Source organism: Aquila chrysaetos, chromosome 17 (assembly GCF_900496995.4).
Source record: "Aquila chrysaetos chrysaetos chromosome 17, bAquChr1.4, whole genome shotgun sequence".
Lineage (NCBI taxonomy): Eukaryota > Metazoa > Chordata > Aves > Accipitriformes > Accipitridae > Aquila > Aquila chrysaetos.
Window position 1 is genome coordinate 16,213,712 of NC_044020.1, and position 17,128 is coordinate 16,230,839.

The 17,128-nt window shown below is 40.3% G+C and overlaps 1 protein-coding gene across 2 annotated transcripts; it reads right to left on the reverse strand.

Annotated features, from left to right (window-relative positions):
• Positions 1-2,295: 2,295 nt before the first annotated feature.
• On the reverse strand, positions 2,296-11,225 carry RERGL (RERG like). Of its 2 annotated transcripts, XR_003927254.2 has the most exons (6): positions 11,076-11,225; positions 10,872-10,928; positions 8,395-8,468; positions 5,584-5,732; positions 3,174-4,462; positions 2,296-2,534 (listed from the first exon to the last, which is right to left on the reverse strand). XR_003927254.2 is itself a non-coding variant. In XM_030041382.2 (5 exons), the coding sequence occupies exons 1-5, from the start codon at positions 11,125-11,127 to the stop codon at positions 4,180-4,182; spliced, it is 615 nt and encodes a 204-aa protein (XP_029897242.1). In that variant the 5' UTR covers positions 11,128-11,225; the 3' UTR covers positions 2,296-4,179. The 2 variants fall into 2 exon arrangements, 1 of the variants encoding a protein (XP_029897242.1); XM_030041382.2 differs by having other exon boundaries at positions 2,296-4,462.
• Between the last annotated feature and the right edge of the window lie 5,903 nt (positions 11,226-17,128).

Genomic DNA, 17,128 nt, shown 5'->3' on the forward strand with positions numbered 1-17,128 from the left:
CCCAGATCCGCATTCAGGCATGTAAACAAAGGCTTTGCTTTTTAAACTGGCTTAGCAGCTCATCAAAATGTAGCTTCCCCTTGTTTTTATTCCCCATGGGCAGGTAAAGGCAATGAAGAGGCCTGTGTTCCTGTGGACAGGTTTAAGGAGGTAGAAGGTTAATTTTTTTGATGTAGAGTACTTAATATTGCTCTGGATTATTCTAGTAGCCTGGTAGTCTGCCTTTTTTTTTCTTTTTTTTTAGTAATGTATTTCTTGTGTCAGAGCAGATAGGCAAGGATTCCTTTTAAGTATATTAATCAGAGCTGGAGTTTGTTCCTCTATCCATAAGCAAAGTAGATCTGTATCAAAGCTTCATTAACCTAAAGCACCTGCTCCAACAGGCATCCTGATGGAAAATTAGCATATTCTTGGATACTTACTGCACTTTAGTTTTGCTTTGAGTGGTATTCATAATACCCCCTTCTTTATAGTGTACCCTCTGAAAATCCCATTGAGTGGTCTGGATTCAACTGTCAGTGAGAGCATCATACTTGTTCAGGCCATTAACCACAGCATCCATCCCTCTCTCTGCCTTCTAGATGGATGGAATGCCAGGATCAGACATATTCAATATCTGCTGGTGCGCCATCTTCAAAGCAGTGTAGTCAGATAGACAGAAAGGAAAGCAAGAAGACTGTTCCTACATGACTCACAGGGTCTTTGCACTTCAATGTTCACCCTTCCGTCACTTCAGAAATCAGTTTCTAGCAATGGGCTAAAAAAAAAATGATAGTTACTTTTGTCTTCAGAATATAGCACAGCATCAAAACTTCTGATCCACCTTTATTGCCATCCTGATTTAAATATATTAGAAAGAAACAGCATGTTTGGTCGGTCTACTCAGTACTGAACTTAATTATTCCTTCTTCCAGGAGTACAACGCTTTAAGTTTTTTTGTGACGTTTTCCCCTCTGCCCTGTTGTGAATGTGACAGTGGGATTTACAAAAAAGTTTAATGCATACAAACACGACAGCAGGAAAAGGAGCTGAGGTTGTGTTTGTCTTGATTGTTTATTTCAAAACTATAGTGAGAAAGAGCTTCAAAAGCCACCTGAAATCTGAAAGACAGCATTTAGGAGCCAGGGGCTATTACCTTTATTCTTCTGTAGAATCTCTTTGCTTTTATGTCACTGTTTCTAAAGTAAAACCAAGTTGAAGACAGGGAGAAAGAACATCAATTCTGAGTGCCTTTCTCAGGCAAAATTTTACTGAAACTAGAAAATTCATATAAACAAGGACTTCCAGACATGACAGCAAGAAACTTTTAACTCTTGTATGGCAATTTCAAAATCTTTTGGTGAGAATGGATGGGGTCATATGCTGAAGCAATCTGTGGCAACACAAATAGCTCCATTTCCACTCTCTTCAAGGAGTTCAATATGCTCTAGGTGATTTCACTGTCAAGGGTGAGCATCAAACATCAGTTACATAATTTACTGCGTTATGAAAGCACAGGGTTCTTCCTTGCATTTTCAGATGTGGCTGAGCCAGTAACATATTACCTTCACTGTTAAAACTCCAAGAACACTTAGCAATATTTATGTATCAGTCTTCTAAGTATCTTATTTTTCTTTAAAAGGCCTTCATTTTTAAAATAATAAATACTAATAAAATACACTTAGAAAGGGAGAATGTATATCTGCTTTATTGCTTTAAAATTGAATTCCTTCCCAAATTCTGCACTCTTGTTCATCTGCACTTACCAGCAATAAGAGAAGTGAAATCCTCATCCTAAGAACACCAAATTATGTCTGTACTGAGTGGTTTAATATGCTTAAGTCTAAATGCATCCTGCAGCTGTTTCAGCTGGTTTTCAGGTGAGTGCAACCCAGCACATATGCCAGAAGACAGCCACTTTGTGCTCCAAGACTTACCCCATCTGGACAAAAAAAGAAGGAAAACTGTGGGTGTACTGCAGATTCCAACTATCTGGAAGTCCACATTCTTATTAATATGAGCAAATAAAAACTAATTAGCTTCTCTATGGCTATCTTGACAAATTTTTAAAGGATAAAGGATTTTTAAAAAAAGTTTCCTTCTGTTCACTGCATAAAGGTACATGAAGACTTCTTCACTGTGTACAGGAAACACACCTAGAGACTCTCTTTTGTGCAAGCGTCCGATTCCCTGATTTACTTTTTCTAATTTGAATTCCAGATCTACATGGTGCTTCACTTTTACAGCAGTCAAAACAAAATGTCTATAGCTTTATACCACAGTAAAGAAAAAAAAAAAAAAAAAAGCATTACTACATCCATCTCATATCCAGTTTATTTAATACCATAGCAGTAAATACAGATAAGAGTTCTTGAATCTGGCAATGCTAGAGCCAGCAAGATACAGCTACCTGACAGATTGACAGTCTGTTAGTAGTTCTGGAATTCCATGTGTGCTAGAAAGCTGAAGGGTGTAAATGAGTAGTCTTCAAGTTCAGCCTCATAGATATTGACAATACAGTTAAATACACTACTCCTGATATGGCAGAGCAGCATCTGCATAGAAATAAAGCAACACTGTGCCTGTCAACACTGAGAACTGTATTCCAATATTTGTAGTCTTAAAACAGGTGAAATAAACAGTATCTTTTCCTTAAATAATGAAGTGATCTTTGGTCAACGCTTATTAAAATGTGCTTTAGTTTTATTTTACAACAGTAATGCTAAGATTATATAGTTTTTTTATGTTATGGGGTAGGACATTTGAAAATCAGTATTCTGCTGTGACTGATAAAGTAATCTTACTAGTTTCAATGCAGGTAAAATATCAGAGCAGAGGTAGGCTTCAACTCAGCAACTTACAAAGACTGAATCCCAGCTGTCCTCTGGAATGGGTAGGAGGCAGTAATTCGTCTTCAGGTCACTGCTCTTCCCTTTCATAATTTCTGTATGAGCACAGCACTTTCAAACACGCTGGGCTAAGCCCTTATTTAGTTGTCTACAGTAAGAGCTCTGAATGTCAATTGACAACATATTTAGACCTGTCTGATGTTTAATATCCACATTTGAAAAGTGTAGCTAACATATTGCTTAGTGGTCTCTCAAGTGGCATTTCAATACCATAGCGATGACTAGTTTTAAAGACATTGGTCCTTAGGAAAAACTCTCTATGTAAGTTAGGTGCACAGGTCTTACCAGCAGGCTGACCTTTAAATCCAGGCAGATATCCTAAAGAACTTGTGCTCTATACCAGTCCATGTGCTTTTCAAGCTTCCCCTCCCATCTAAAATTGAACAGGCACATCCACCTTACAGGTAAGGAAACTTTGTTACAGCCCACAAAAACTGCTCTGTGAAAGGGATCAGCCCAAGAAGTTACGCTGTCCCTAGCCATAAAATTATTTCACTGAACAATGAAATTGCCAAAACAGTCCAATGCTCACTGACTAACATTTCACCAACATTTAAGCTCCCATCCTCCTCAACCCTCTCTACATTCTATCATCACTCAAAAAAAAAAAAAAAAAAAAAAAAAGATACTGAAACAGGAGACAATACTGCTTTGTTTATCTGCTTCCCTACTTCTGGTGCCTCTGCAAGGCAGCTTTGCAGGTAAATATCTTTTGTAGATTTGGTGTCTAAGCATTTAATTCACATGAATTTCAGCAAGTGTTAGGCACCTTTAGGCACACAAGGATCTGAGCCATCCTTTCTTGAGTAAAATACAAATACATTATCACATGAAGCAGCAGTATTTTGCTTTTCTTTTTAGTGCAAGTGTTCTTGTCCAAAAAACAACTACTTCTCAGAATTCTGAAGTAAAATTTTGATCAGCAGGGCTGGGTTTATCAGAATAACTGTTTATACTTCAGCCACACCTAGAAGCTCTATCCAAGACCATGTTGGTATTGAATAAATACAGACTGAAACTCTCCTTGAAGAACTTATGAGATAAAGGGTGAGAGGAGCAGCTTAGAGTTTAACTGACATAGCCCTAACACAGTAAATCTGTAGTAGAACTGGAAATAGAAGGTCAAGTCTTTTAGGTCTAGGCCCTGTCCACTTGACCATACTAACTCCTGCCTTTGCTTTCTACTGTCTTATTCCTCCAGACATTGACCTTTGGAGGAATTTGACTGAATCCCAAGAGCTGCCTGTGCTCCATTATTTCAGCTTGTTCCTATTTCAAGACTAACCATCTTTTACACAGATTTCCTTCTCTTTCCAAACACATTGTTGATTAACTTGGCCATTGACTTTGATCCACTTGGTCGTCTCTTTTCCTTCGCTTTGAAATTTGAGGTGATATTCCTCAGGACTTTCATGAACATTGCCACAACTTCCTGATAATGTTCTGCTGCAGACAGTTCACAGAATTGGCACTTGTTATCTGTTGCCAGCTTCTGTCCTTCATCCCAGCCAACTTCCCTCATGTGACATAAATCCTGTTTATTACCAACCAAAAATACTGACGACTCGACCATTCTGAAATTAAAAAGGTTCCAATTAGAGAAAAGATATGTTACAATACTGTGCTGTATGCTGTGCTATATGCAGTGTGTATGAGAAGTATGTATGTTCAGGATAACAGGCATTGCAAAAAAAACCCAAAAGAACAAACCAACCCCCTAACCTTGCCAGGTAGAGTTATAGTTTACCATTTGCCATAGTCAGGCATCAAAGGATTTTCCAGACAAGCTATTCTCTATCAGTAAGTTTTCATTTTGGTTCCTCTACTCAGTAAATTCATGTCTTTTTCATCCACTACAGTTTCATACTCTGTACTGCTGAGTATATTGTCAGCTCCTGGACTTCACGAAGAAGCAAGCTGATCATTATCTCCATTTGTAGGTAACAGAATAGAGTTGAAGAGATGCATCAGTGGCATAATTCAGAAGAATACACAGGAATCATAATTCCAAGCTTTTGCTAAAATTACTTCTTCCAGAGAAACCTTAATTAAGAAAGGTCAGCAGTAAAACAGACAGAAAATTGGGGGGTTTTACTCCACTTCTGATTTAAGGGAAGGATTTCACTCTCATTTATTTAGAAAGCACTTCAGCTGACTGATGCAGGAATACACACCACCACATATACTCAGACTTGCAATTTTGGTAGTTCTTTTTGAAAGTAAGTAGTTTGTTTCTTACCATATGGTCACCCATGTGACCACCCATGTTGGAGTCATTCCTAAACACAGTTTAGGAGACATTCATGGTATTAGATTCCTTTATTGTGGGAAATGCTTTCTTCAACCCCCACATTGATGCATATCCATTGGTAATAGAGTGGGGGAGTAAAAGCATAGACTGACTATGCCAGCTTTTTGCCCATGTAAATCACAGCAGACAGATTTATGGCAATTATTTAAATAGCAGTGCTGTAAGAAATAAGAGCAAAAATCCTGATGTACTTGGCTTTGGATACAGTGAAATAGATTGCAATTTGCAACACAGTTTACCTTCAGGTACCTTATTGTTGGTATTGTGTTATGCCACTTGGATGCTGCTGGACTTTAATTTCTACTAGGATGCCTACAGCTCACAGAAATGTTCTCAGCTTTTTTGTATATTTGCTGAGGGAAAACAAAAAATAACGCCACTTACTTTTTACAACCTCCTATGTGAGACTCTCGGATCCTGTACAGCAAAGCTTTAGCAAATGCAAATGATGCTCTGTCACTGATGTCATAAACAATGATAAATCCATCAGCCCAGTGGAGCTCGTCTGTGAGGGAGAGCTTCCCCCGCTGTGGCTGAAAGAAGTTCAAATTCACATGCAAAAAGAATGTTACTGTTGTAACTTCAGAGCATTTTCTTTGTCACTGTAAATGTAACAATGCTGTATCTTTTATTGCAAAAGATACTAATAGGTCTAGATGCTGGCATTGAATTCAGGTGAGTCCAGCTCCAAAAGCCTAATAAATAACGATTACTACAGATGGCACTTTGGATCACTGATGAGTTCATTATGAAACATGTACACTTTGTTTAAGCAGTAAAATTGCATAACCTGTACAGCCATTGCTTATGCTAAATATTCAGAAGAGTTACATGAGAATGAAACATACAGGAGCCATCAATATTTGTGCACTTTCTGGTTATAGCTCTGTTTTGCATGTTCCCAATATTCTGACTACAGTAAGCTTAATTATTTTCTTTTGTTTCTTCATTTGTTTTGTTTCTTCTTTGCATTGTTCAAGTCTGAAACAGTATTTATCCACAGGATAAATTTCTAGAGAGCTAGAAAAAAATCTCCATTTAATCTGCAGTTGACTTTAATAAAACTAGTAATAAAAGTCATTCAAGTGATAATGGGGTTATACCAATCCTTGAGTCTCTTCACCCCAAGAAACTGTCACACTTACAATTTCTAGAAAGCAACAGCTGGAAACTGTCCCATTAAGCTAAGGAATGTACCTTCAAAACTATTTTAAATTAGCTTATCCCTGCAGATGATTTGGCAGCAGCTAGCAAGACCATGCAACCTGAGATTGGTAAAATACTGGAGGCTGACCAGGAAAAAATAAAAATAAAAAAATGACTTTTGCTCTGTCAAAAACCTATCTTGAATAGTAATTTTACGACTGTTTAAGTTATTCCCTCACTAGTGTAGTATTTTGCTACTTGCAATGTATACTCTCCACTGACATCCCACCCTGGTTGCCTTGATCAGCTCAGCATCAGGGCAGCACTGTAGCATCATAAACAGCTGGACTGGGAAGGCTAAAACTTACCATGAGGGATAGTAACTGAATGCTGGCAGTGAAAGGGGGTGCATGAGAGAGAAAGGATGAAATAAGTTTTCCAGAACTCTCTGAAGACTTCAGTATCTTTAATACAACAGTTGTTTAATGCTGTCATGATTCTGCAGCAGGTTTAGGGGCAGGAAAGGTAACTTGTGTGTGTCACAGCTGTTTCTCAGATGGATGAAGGGACAGTGAGCTTTGCAGAACAGAGATCCAGAGACTAGAGGGAAGCCTCAGAGAGCAGGAGGATTTCAGGAAGCAGAAACAAAAATGGCAACTCTTCCTTCCCCAATCTGGCCTCTTCTTGGGACCTGCTTTTCTTCCCCAGCTCCGATGGCATACAGGACCTCCATACCCCATCCACCTCTTTCTAGAATCACCAGTCCTATCAGACAAAAAGCAATACCACCACTACTTGCTACCTACTCTGCAGGCACTAAGAAGAAGTCAGGAAGAAAGCAGCAAATAGCTAAAGTTAGGCCTTGTTCCTAAGGAATAACTAGTACAAGGCAGCTCAAAGAGTGCTGGCAAGAGGAGTTGCCCTTCACACAAATGATCTCTGGTGACCTTAAAAGCAAAAAGGTGCCCAAAGTGTAGCAACCAAAGTCTCTACCCATAATGTAGTCTAATCTGCTTTACCCTAGCTAGCTGCCACTCCCAGTGTTTCAAGTATCTTAATAAACAGTTGTTCACACGCCACAGGATTTAATATGCAGTAAGTGGAAGCTATAGATGGGCTTAGGAAAGGGGTCTGTGATAGGTGGAAGCAAGTCCACAGAACAGTAGCTTCTAACAGATTGTATGGCAAGGCAGGACTCCATAGCATTGCATGGTACAGTGGCTATTTCAGGATCCCCGTTGCTCTAGGACAAGCAGTGCTGTTGCTTGTCTCGAGGAAGGTAGATTTGTTTGGTGGTTCATTTTATGTGTTCACTGGGTTAAGTTTTTAAGTCCTTGAATTTAAGTCTGTGTCGGAGTTTCAGTGCTTTGGCTTTAGCATTAGCATTCATTATCCTAGTTGGTAAGAGGCAAGATTGCCGCCCAAAAGGGAACCTTGCAAGCTAATGTGATTAGCCAGACAGACCTACCTAGGTCTGCAAGTATTACACAGTACCCAAGTTTCTCTACTCCTGTAATAGCAGGAAAGAAATTAATACAAAAAACTTTATTTCAAAGTGGTTTATTGTGATCGAAGTTCAGCTGTCAACATGTACAAGCCTGCATTATGGCTTTCCTTGGATGTGTTCTGTGAATGCAAATCTTACTTCCAGGCCTGCCTACTTTGACCATTTCTGCAGACATTTAATAAACTGCTTGCTTTATGAGCTAATTTTCATCCATTTAGGGTATTTGAGAAAACTGCATATAATCCTATAACTTATCTCTGTATTTACCTATATAAGGCAGAAGTGCGAACAGTTATTTCTGTTAGTAATATTCCAAAATGCAAAAGCATTTACAGAAAATTTAAGCAATTAAGGGTTTCTTCCATGAAATGGGAAAGTACTCAGCAGTTCTGAGCCACAGCAATTATAAAATGTCAGTCTTTTCAAAAAAACAGCAAGCCCAAATTCCAAGAACAGACAGAAAGTTTGTACCCCCCCGACCCTTTTTACCATTACACAGGTAGAATGAAGAACAGCCTTTCTTTGCCCTCTAAAATTCTTACCTGTGAACAAGGGTCATAAATTTCCAAGTGTATCTGCCTCCCATCCAGGCATAAGTGTTTAGTGTAGATGCATTCTAAAAGATACATGGTATCCAAAGAAAACCAGCATTAGTGACTGGGGGATGGTGGTAAAAAGAAAATGCGGCAAAGGGGATATTCAGTAATACTGAGGGTTCCTTGAATATTGTTTGGGGTTTTTTGTTTGTGCTTTGGTTTTTTTGGAAGTTTTTTTTTGGAGAGAAGGGGGATCTGTTTGGGTTTTTTTTTTGTTTGTTTGTTTTCTTACACACACTGGAAACAAACCTATTTCATTTTGCAATACCTGAGCTGCCCAGTCCCTTAGGCTGGCCAACACCAGGTTCACTGTGGTGTTCTCATCAAAGCGTTGGTGCGATGAATAGTTTTAGTTTTCCTCTTCCAAAATGGAGGCAAAGGGAATGCACAATGCTCAGAATCAGCTAAATGCTGATGACTACTCAGCTTGATACCAAGGCTCAAGATTATGAAAGTAGTAAGCCAGCCTACATGTAAGTTCTGATTCTGCACAAAAGTTATTATTTGGTAAAGTTCATTTACCATGAAATCCAGTGCTTTAAGAGTTCTCATACTAGGTGGCGTTAGACCAACAGTATTTACAGGATCATGTCCTTAGACTAGATCCTAAAATATTTCTGTAGCATCAGTTCTCAGATTTAGGACTCTCCACCAGCACTAGCAACCCTGGGAACTCTGCTGCAGACAGACCATCACTCTTATTTTATGCAGCAGGTTGTTCTAAGCAAGTGTAACCAACTTGTGTTCATGGCACTAGTTGTCAACAGGCTGCCTACAGTATAATTTCTCAGAGTTACTGAACTACAGAGACAAGAACTGGTGTTGACGCTACTGAAAATACACTTCAAACTATGTGTAATGAGGGCATAGATAAGGTCTATGATCTCTGGAACTCAGCATCTTCAGTTCAGCACCATATTCATCTTAAGCATTCTCCATGCACGTGTTAAGAGTTCATCTAATGATGAACTATGAGTCCCAAGCATCTCAGGGTATAAAATCTGCAGCCCCTTGATGGTTTCCATAATTAAACAAATTTTTAATTAATACTTTGACTCCACTAACAGTGGGATGATCTTTATTTTATCACCCATATTCCCACTTTCCTCTCCGTTCCTCCTCTCTAGAAATAGAGCTAAACTTATCTTCCAACAAACATTTGTTCACAAATGAAAATGTTCTGGGGGTTTGACATACCTTTTCTGAGACTTGCAGCATCGGAGGCTCAGAACAAGGAAACCTGTTTTTAGCTAGGTGGCTTAGAACATGCATGGAGCACAGAGAGCACTACATAACTCGCATGTGACAGTTTAGACCTAGATAAGCCATCTGGGACACAAACTGCATTTTCAGTCTGTGTTTGTATAGTAACAATTATTGGTAGAGCATTTATGTACAACTGTAACTCTACTTTCAGAGTAAGTTCATTTGGATATATTCAGTGCAACTCAGCTTGCTACTTCCATTTTAATTCTTATTTATGGACCATGGGAAACTACTCCAAATTTTGTAAGAAAGTGTTTTTGGAAAGGGTCCTTCACTTTAGCAGGGAAAGTGAGGTCGATAGCAATCTCCGTTCCTTGTTAAGTTTTGGGACTTCTCTTGCCCCATCAGCTGGAGTGGCACACTTCCAAAGGTGTTCGTGTATCAGTTAAATAGTGCTTCTACCTGGGATGCGAAAGTTCAAGTCCTGCTTTGCCATCTTCCAAGATCTTAAAAGTCTTAAGGATCAGAGTATTTGTTCTGGCATGAATGAGAAATTCTATCCTCAGCAGAGTGAGGCTTTCCACAAAGCTATCAAATCAGTGCATTCCTGCAAAAGCAGGGGGCTTTGCATTATGCTTTGATTAACCAGTAGTGCCTGATAAACAATCTGTTTCACCTCTCCTCTAGAGCTGAGAAGGAGATATTCAATAGAACATGTGTTGAGGTTTTTTTTTTTTTCTTCAGTCTATTTCTTTACTCACTTCTTTATCTCCTCTCTGATTGAGCTTACTATAATCTACCCGCGCTTCGCACATGCAGCCCGGTTATCTTTGCCTTCCTAAGTCCCTTCACAGTTGCTTTGCGATGAGCACTTCGCCAGCCCCCGTGCCCGGGTGCACTACGGAGTTTTAAGTGATCTCTCCGCAGATACCCGGGTTGCCTTTTCCCGTCTTCAAAGCTCATACTTAATCAGGAACTCCCGCTGATAAGCAAGAGAAAACTTAAATCTTTCCGAAAAGTTCTGCGAAACTGCGTCTCTACCCAGTTTCTTGTTCAAGTAAGCGAAGCGTCGCATCCACCTGGCGTTCCCCGGGGAACCCGCACCGCCCAGCCCCGCGTGGAGGCCCCACGCGGCGCCCACCCACGCACCCCCCGCGCGGCGGGCCCGCTCCCGCCGCCCCCTCCGCGGAGCCCGGCGGCGGCCCCGCGGCGCTCACCGGCGTTGGACGCGTACTCTCCGATGAACCGCCTGGTCAGGAACCGCACCGCCAGCGCTGCGGGAGGGAAGCAGACGCCAGGTTTAGCGGGGTCCCGCCGGCCGCCTCGCCGCCCGACCCGCGTCTGCCCCGCTGCCAGACCTGAGGTAAAGTCAGGCCGGGGGTGGCGGTGATGGCGGCGGCCACCCTCCCCGACTTACTCACCCGACTTGCCGGCTCCGCTACCGCCCAGCACGGCCAGCTTCACCTCGGCCATGCTGGCGCCGCGCCGCACCCCGCGGCCTCCATTTCTTTATAGCCGCCGGGGCCGGGCGCGGCCCCCCGGCGACACCGCCCAGCTGCCCGCCTCCTCCCTGCTCCCCCCGGCGGCTTTCCCCGCCCCACCAGCGAGGCCGGCAGCTGTAGCTCCCCGTGGGGGGTCGGTACTTCTCCTCTTCTCTGACAGGCACCCTCCTGCTTCTCCTCGTCCCCGCCGTCCCCGCCCTCCTTCTCCTCGTCCCCTCCGTCCCCCCCGCCTCGTCCCCCACCCTCCGCGCAAACTTTCTTCAGGCGGCCTTCCCGCCGCCCGGCCCGGCCCGGCTTTGCTCCCCAGTGAGGCTGGCTGGCGGGTCCCGGTCCCGGTCCTCCTCCTCCTCCTCCTCCTCCCTCCGCTCCGAGCCCCGGGCCCCGCAGTGCGCAAAGCGGTTAGAAACTAGAGGGGAAAGGGAAAGGGCGGAGGGGGGGGGGCGGGGGAAGAGAGAAGGAAAAGACATTCCCCAGCTGGGGGGGTGTTTGTTTACTTTTGCTGTAAGTTTGCAGGCTGTCATCCTTTTGTACCAGGAACGTGAAAGTGAAGAAACTGAAGTGATTCTTTTTCTAATTTTAAATGCTTCTGAGGTAACTTGCTAAAAATAAGTGTTTTGCGCTTCTCTGGTGTTCTCTGCCTCAGGTTTCAAAACTGATCGCTCCCTAAACCTCTGGTCTTGCAAAAACTTACATGGGCGTGCCTTTTTATGTCTGTGAATGTTTTTATTGAATTTATATGTAAAGTTATGTGGTGGATGGTGCTTAGCTGAGGCTTGCAACACTCCTCTGAAGCAGGAAAATACAACAGATGTGGAAGGTGAGGCACGAAGGGCTAAACCCACAGAAAAGACACCCTGCGTCTGCTGTGCACCTGATTTGTTATGAGGTTCCTCAAGTGCTCCCTAATGGCTATTTAGCTCTGAAAATACACAAAATACTTGGGTGTGTAGGTTAAGCTAGTCCACTGGTGAATAGGAGACTGCTCTAGCATCCAGGTTACAGTTGTATACTTATTCTGTTCCTATTTATTTATTTGGTTTCTATAACTTCAACATATTTATTTATTCTGATATTTTTACTCTCTTCAGATGAAACCTGTGGATTGTATAAATGCTTTAATAAAACACTGCTTCAGTATGCTTGCTAGTTGGTATTACAGATAATAAAAAAAGGCAGACAAGGTATTTGAACATGTGTTTGTTACAGCTGAAGGAAATGCTTCGTGGAGGAAAATATATTTAAGAATAAACACGCAGGCACAACTTGGCTCCAAAGTCCCTGACTTACAAGTTGCTAATGGCCAGAGGTGTGTTCAGGGGATGCCCCTATCTTGCTCTATGGGGTTTTTTTGGTAGTTTTCTGCTATTGCTCACTCACAAGACAAAAGGTACTGTCTAAAAAGAACTTTAGTGTGACCTTTTATGGTTATTTTAACATTAGTTTTTGAAATAGCAGGATGCCGAGAACACTACGCTGGAGTCAATGTTGGTATAACTGGCACAACTTCCTATTTTACGATTTCATATACATTGAAACCACTGCAACAGGAAAGCCTAAAACTGCTTATCTATGTGCACCCATTATCAAGGCTGTGACTTTTGCAGGCAATTTAAATAAATGGTTCTGACATTCCTTTTAAGCCTAAGTGTGAGGTTTCAACCTGGCTTTCTCACAAAAGGCTGATTAACACAGTTTTAACCCCTATAAATGGTCCATGGTACAGGAGAACAGAGGTTAACTCCCCAGAAGGAGTGTGCTGGAGATGCACTCCTCAGGTTGGCTTTTTCTCCTCCCTGATTTTTTTTACTCTTTGCTTATTCATGACAATGTTGGCTTATTATAGTCCTGTCACTCATTCCTGCCCCTGTGGCATGGTAGGCCAGCACAGCTCTTTGTGCATGTGTGTTGTGAAACTGAACAGGGAAATGATCATATTGTTTCAGCTCAATGAATTCTGTGATATAGCCATAGTGGAGATTTCCCAGTAACTGAAGGAAGACTCGGGTCTGTTTCAGACACTTGCAGCCAAGCGAGTGCAAGCAAAATCAGAAGGTGAGACACTTCACTGTACAGGAAGCTTAAGCATCAATATTAAGGATATGGCAGTTTGTTCAAAATCTAATGCTGCAGTACTGAATGTTGTACTTGGGATGTAAATTGTCCAAACTCTTATTTTATACCCTCAGCAAAGTGAAGAACAGAATCCAGCTCTCCCGTTACTGGGACTTAACTACATGAACGCTTGTCTCACCTAGACAGTAAAAGAGATAATCAAATTAGGATGTTGCCCATGTTAAAGAATATACTGCGTGGAACTTTTATTTCTTTTAGTAATACAAGAAAGTTTCTTAAGAAGACTGAGGCAGTTTGTTGTGTATATTATGTATGTGCATTCCTTAAAGCATTAGAGAAATTAAGTTCTAATTGAAGATTAAACAACGTGGACATTTCTTTTCTAAAAGACTTTCTCCATCACTTCCCAGAACTAAATGCAATTGAGAAAATTTATAATGGAAGAAATTTCTGAATATCCACTCTAAAATAGTTAACTTTAATCTTATTCATAAACTTTTCTGTTTAATCCATTTTCTGTTACTACTGCTGCGTTTGCATTTTGCAAGTGTATATACAGAGATATTTTTTAATTCTTTCACACACGGAGAAATCTCAAATTTCTTTTGCATGAATTCCCATACAAAACTCAACTGCAAAAGTTGCTCACCCATCTAAACAATGCCATTTTTGATGTTTCACATTGCAATGACCAATTTTGTTGATCAGCTTATTGAAACCTTTTGAATAACAGTAAGCTTGAAGAAAAGTATCATGTTAGAAGAAATGTTGCAAAGTAAACATACATTCTTTATGAATTATTTGCCTAGATTTGGCCTTTTATATAAAAACTTGTGGCTCTGGTTAAACAGGGTGGCAGATGCAGTAGTAATGCCTCTTTAAATTGCCTCAGCCACTTGCTTGCTTTCAGTGTGACTGTCCTTAACTGCATCTTGTACAATTGTCTGTTTCAGTTCCTTCCACTACTAAAACCTTGCTGGCCATCCCTCTGTACTGGGATGGTTTTGATTTCATTACCCACAGGTGTAAATGTCTGTACAAATGTAGAGGTGCATAGAAAACAGTCTATCTCTCTAGTGAGCAGAAGCTTATGTGTTAGTTTCAGGCCTGGTGGTAGAAAATGAGTCAATTAGGTGCTGCTCAAGTTAGAAGTGAGTAAACTTTCTTTATATGTGTAAAGATCTGCTATGAAAATAACAGGCTTCTGATAGGTATCCTGGAAATAAATTATTAAGCAGATAAATGACTTTTGCAGTCAACATGATGGAGGATTGATTTTGAACTGTTTAAGCTAAAAGTCTTCACAAGTCTGCAGATCAGGTCACTTCACTGGTCAGGTGAGGTCACTTTGCATTTCATTCCCAGTTCTGTAGATCAGGACTTCTCCAGCTTGATGCTAGAGCTCTGGGAGGCAAAACTGCTTGTGGAGAAAATTAACATCAGAAAAACATTTACTTTCCTCTTTAGCTTTTTTCATGCAGCTTAGCTGCTGGAAATAAGGTGGAATTGGGAGTATATGACAATCTGTACTCTGTGTACAACCATAATGCTTCGATCCAAAAAGCACAGTTAGAAACCACTGGCTTGAAGGAGGTGCCAGCTGTTTGCTCTGTATGGCATAGGATTTCTAAATCTTGGTAAGGTTTGCATCCCTGCAGTATTCGTTCCTTTTTGGCTTATGGAATAAAGTTTTCCAGAGAAGATGTGTCTTGTAAAGCCCACTTTCCACCAAATCATCAGGTAGAGCACTGTAAATTTTACATCTGCTACTCTAACTGCTTCCATAGCACATGAACTGGCCAGGTAGAGACCTAAAGCCACAACAAAACTAACAAAACTAGATGAACAGGATTTTCAGCTAAATGTGATGTTTTCATCGTCTATAGACTTGGGTACATTCCTCAGTGGGATACTCAAAGGTATATATTCATAACAGAAAGAAGACATGATACAGCATAATCTCACTTTGTGTTCTCTTTGCATGGTATAGTGGAAAGGATGGAAACTGCTGTTTTCCTCTTGAAAATGGTGAACTGTTCTTGGAGGCAATTCGTCATATTCAGTGATTGAAATTTTATCTTGCTGGCCATGAGAAAATGGGATTTTTAGCAGAAATTACAAATTTCATCTACAATAAAGTACCATTAGTAGTCAAGTCACATTGGAGGTGAAAAACAAAACTTCGTAGCTTCTCACACATTTCTCTCAGACTCTGAAAGTACGTATGCCCCATGGTATCATGAAGGATTTTGCAGTCTTGTGATATGCCTCCTAGCTGATAACCCTTAGGAGTAAGGACACTATGACAGGGTTAGTTCTGTTACAGCTGCCATTACCTTACACCTAGCCGCGGCAGTGGATGCAGATGGTCAAACACTTATAGGACTCTGCTGCCAAACAAAGTTTGGACACCACATAGTCTAGTGAGAATAGCTTATGGTCAGTGTTGTGGGAATGAAATCTGAGACATCTAGACCTAAACATTTATAGCATGTATCATCTATTATTGATAGAAATACATGTCTTTTCTTCATGAAAAGTATGCTCAGAATCTTTAAAAAACTGGGTTGTGTAGTTCTTGGGTAAACAGTGTACTTTGGGTTGTGGAAGTCCCACACCAACATTACATTACTGCAAGATAAACTGTCAACTTGATTTTCAGTTTCTTACTTTAGGTAATTAAGTACATAAACCATCTATTTATTTAACATCTGTTCTACACAAACTTTGGGACACAGATTATCTTTTGAGTGTATAACTATGAGGGGACTAGCACATGATAAAACCCTCTACATCTTACTGTAATGCAAATATTAAAGCATAAAAATAGTCTCATCATATGGCTTGGACTGCCATATGGAAGCTTTTAAAAAAATCTTTCTTGAATAATTAAGGTGTTAATGACAAGAGGCAAGGGATTTTAAATGGTATATATCTTCCTTATATATAATTATTGTAAATTCTAATTTTAGACAGAATTCTGCTCTGCTTGAGTCTCATATGAGAGACTTTTCCAGAAAACAGGAATCTTCTTCTGTGTAGTTAAACATTTAACTTAATTCAGGTTCAGCAAAATCTGAGTTGCAAGGCTGAATGCTTGCAGAGGGTGCTTATACCCAAATCCCAACATAAAGATTACACTTTTTTATTTTTAGTGCCTAGGGGAATGTTATCTCAAGTTATGCAGATCTATTTGTAACAAAAATACAAACATCTTCGACTGTGGTCTGTACTAGAATTTAATTTCTGTAGTTTACATTAACAAATTAAACACAATATACAGAGGAAGTTAATAATCTCAGAAGAAGTAAAAAAATTGAAATCTGTTTCTGTAATGGAATTGACCAGAAAACAATATTGCTTCTTGAAATAATTCAAAGTGTTGAAGATTTTTTCCCCCCTTTTGACATTGGAAGAAAAATAGTTACTTTCCAGATATGCTTTGCAAGAGTTTTAAAATAAGACAGGGAGTATCATCCTAGAATAATTAAATAAGTTTGTCATTGAGGAATATTTGTTTAAGATTTAAAATACCCAAGCTCAAGTCCCTGTCCTCATTCAGAACAAGATTTTAAAATTCTATCTCCCACATCCCAGGTGACTGCAATGCTCTTAGGGGATGAAAAGAGTTTTTATTCTCTGTTGCTGTTCTATTTATACAAGAAGTTAAAAAAAAAAAAAAAAAAGCTATAGTAAAGTATATTGTAAGGAGCCCTCACATTCCAGGCAAGAATAATATTCGCCACCAGGTTACTGGGTGCATTGATTTATTTTTTTTCCCCTCACCTAAATTTCCATCTCTTATTTGATAAGAATTTTGACCAAAGAAAATTGTTGTTTTAAAACCATTTCTGGTTCTTAAAGCTCTGATTAAGATCCTAAAATAGTTGCCATTGGTT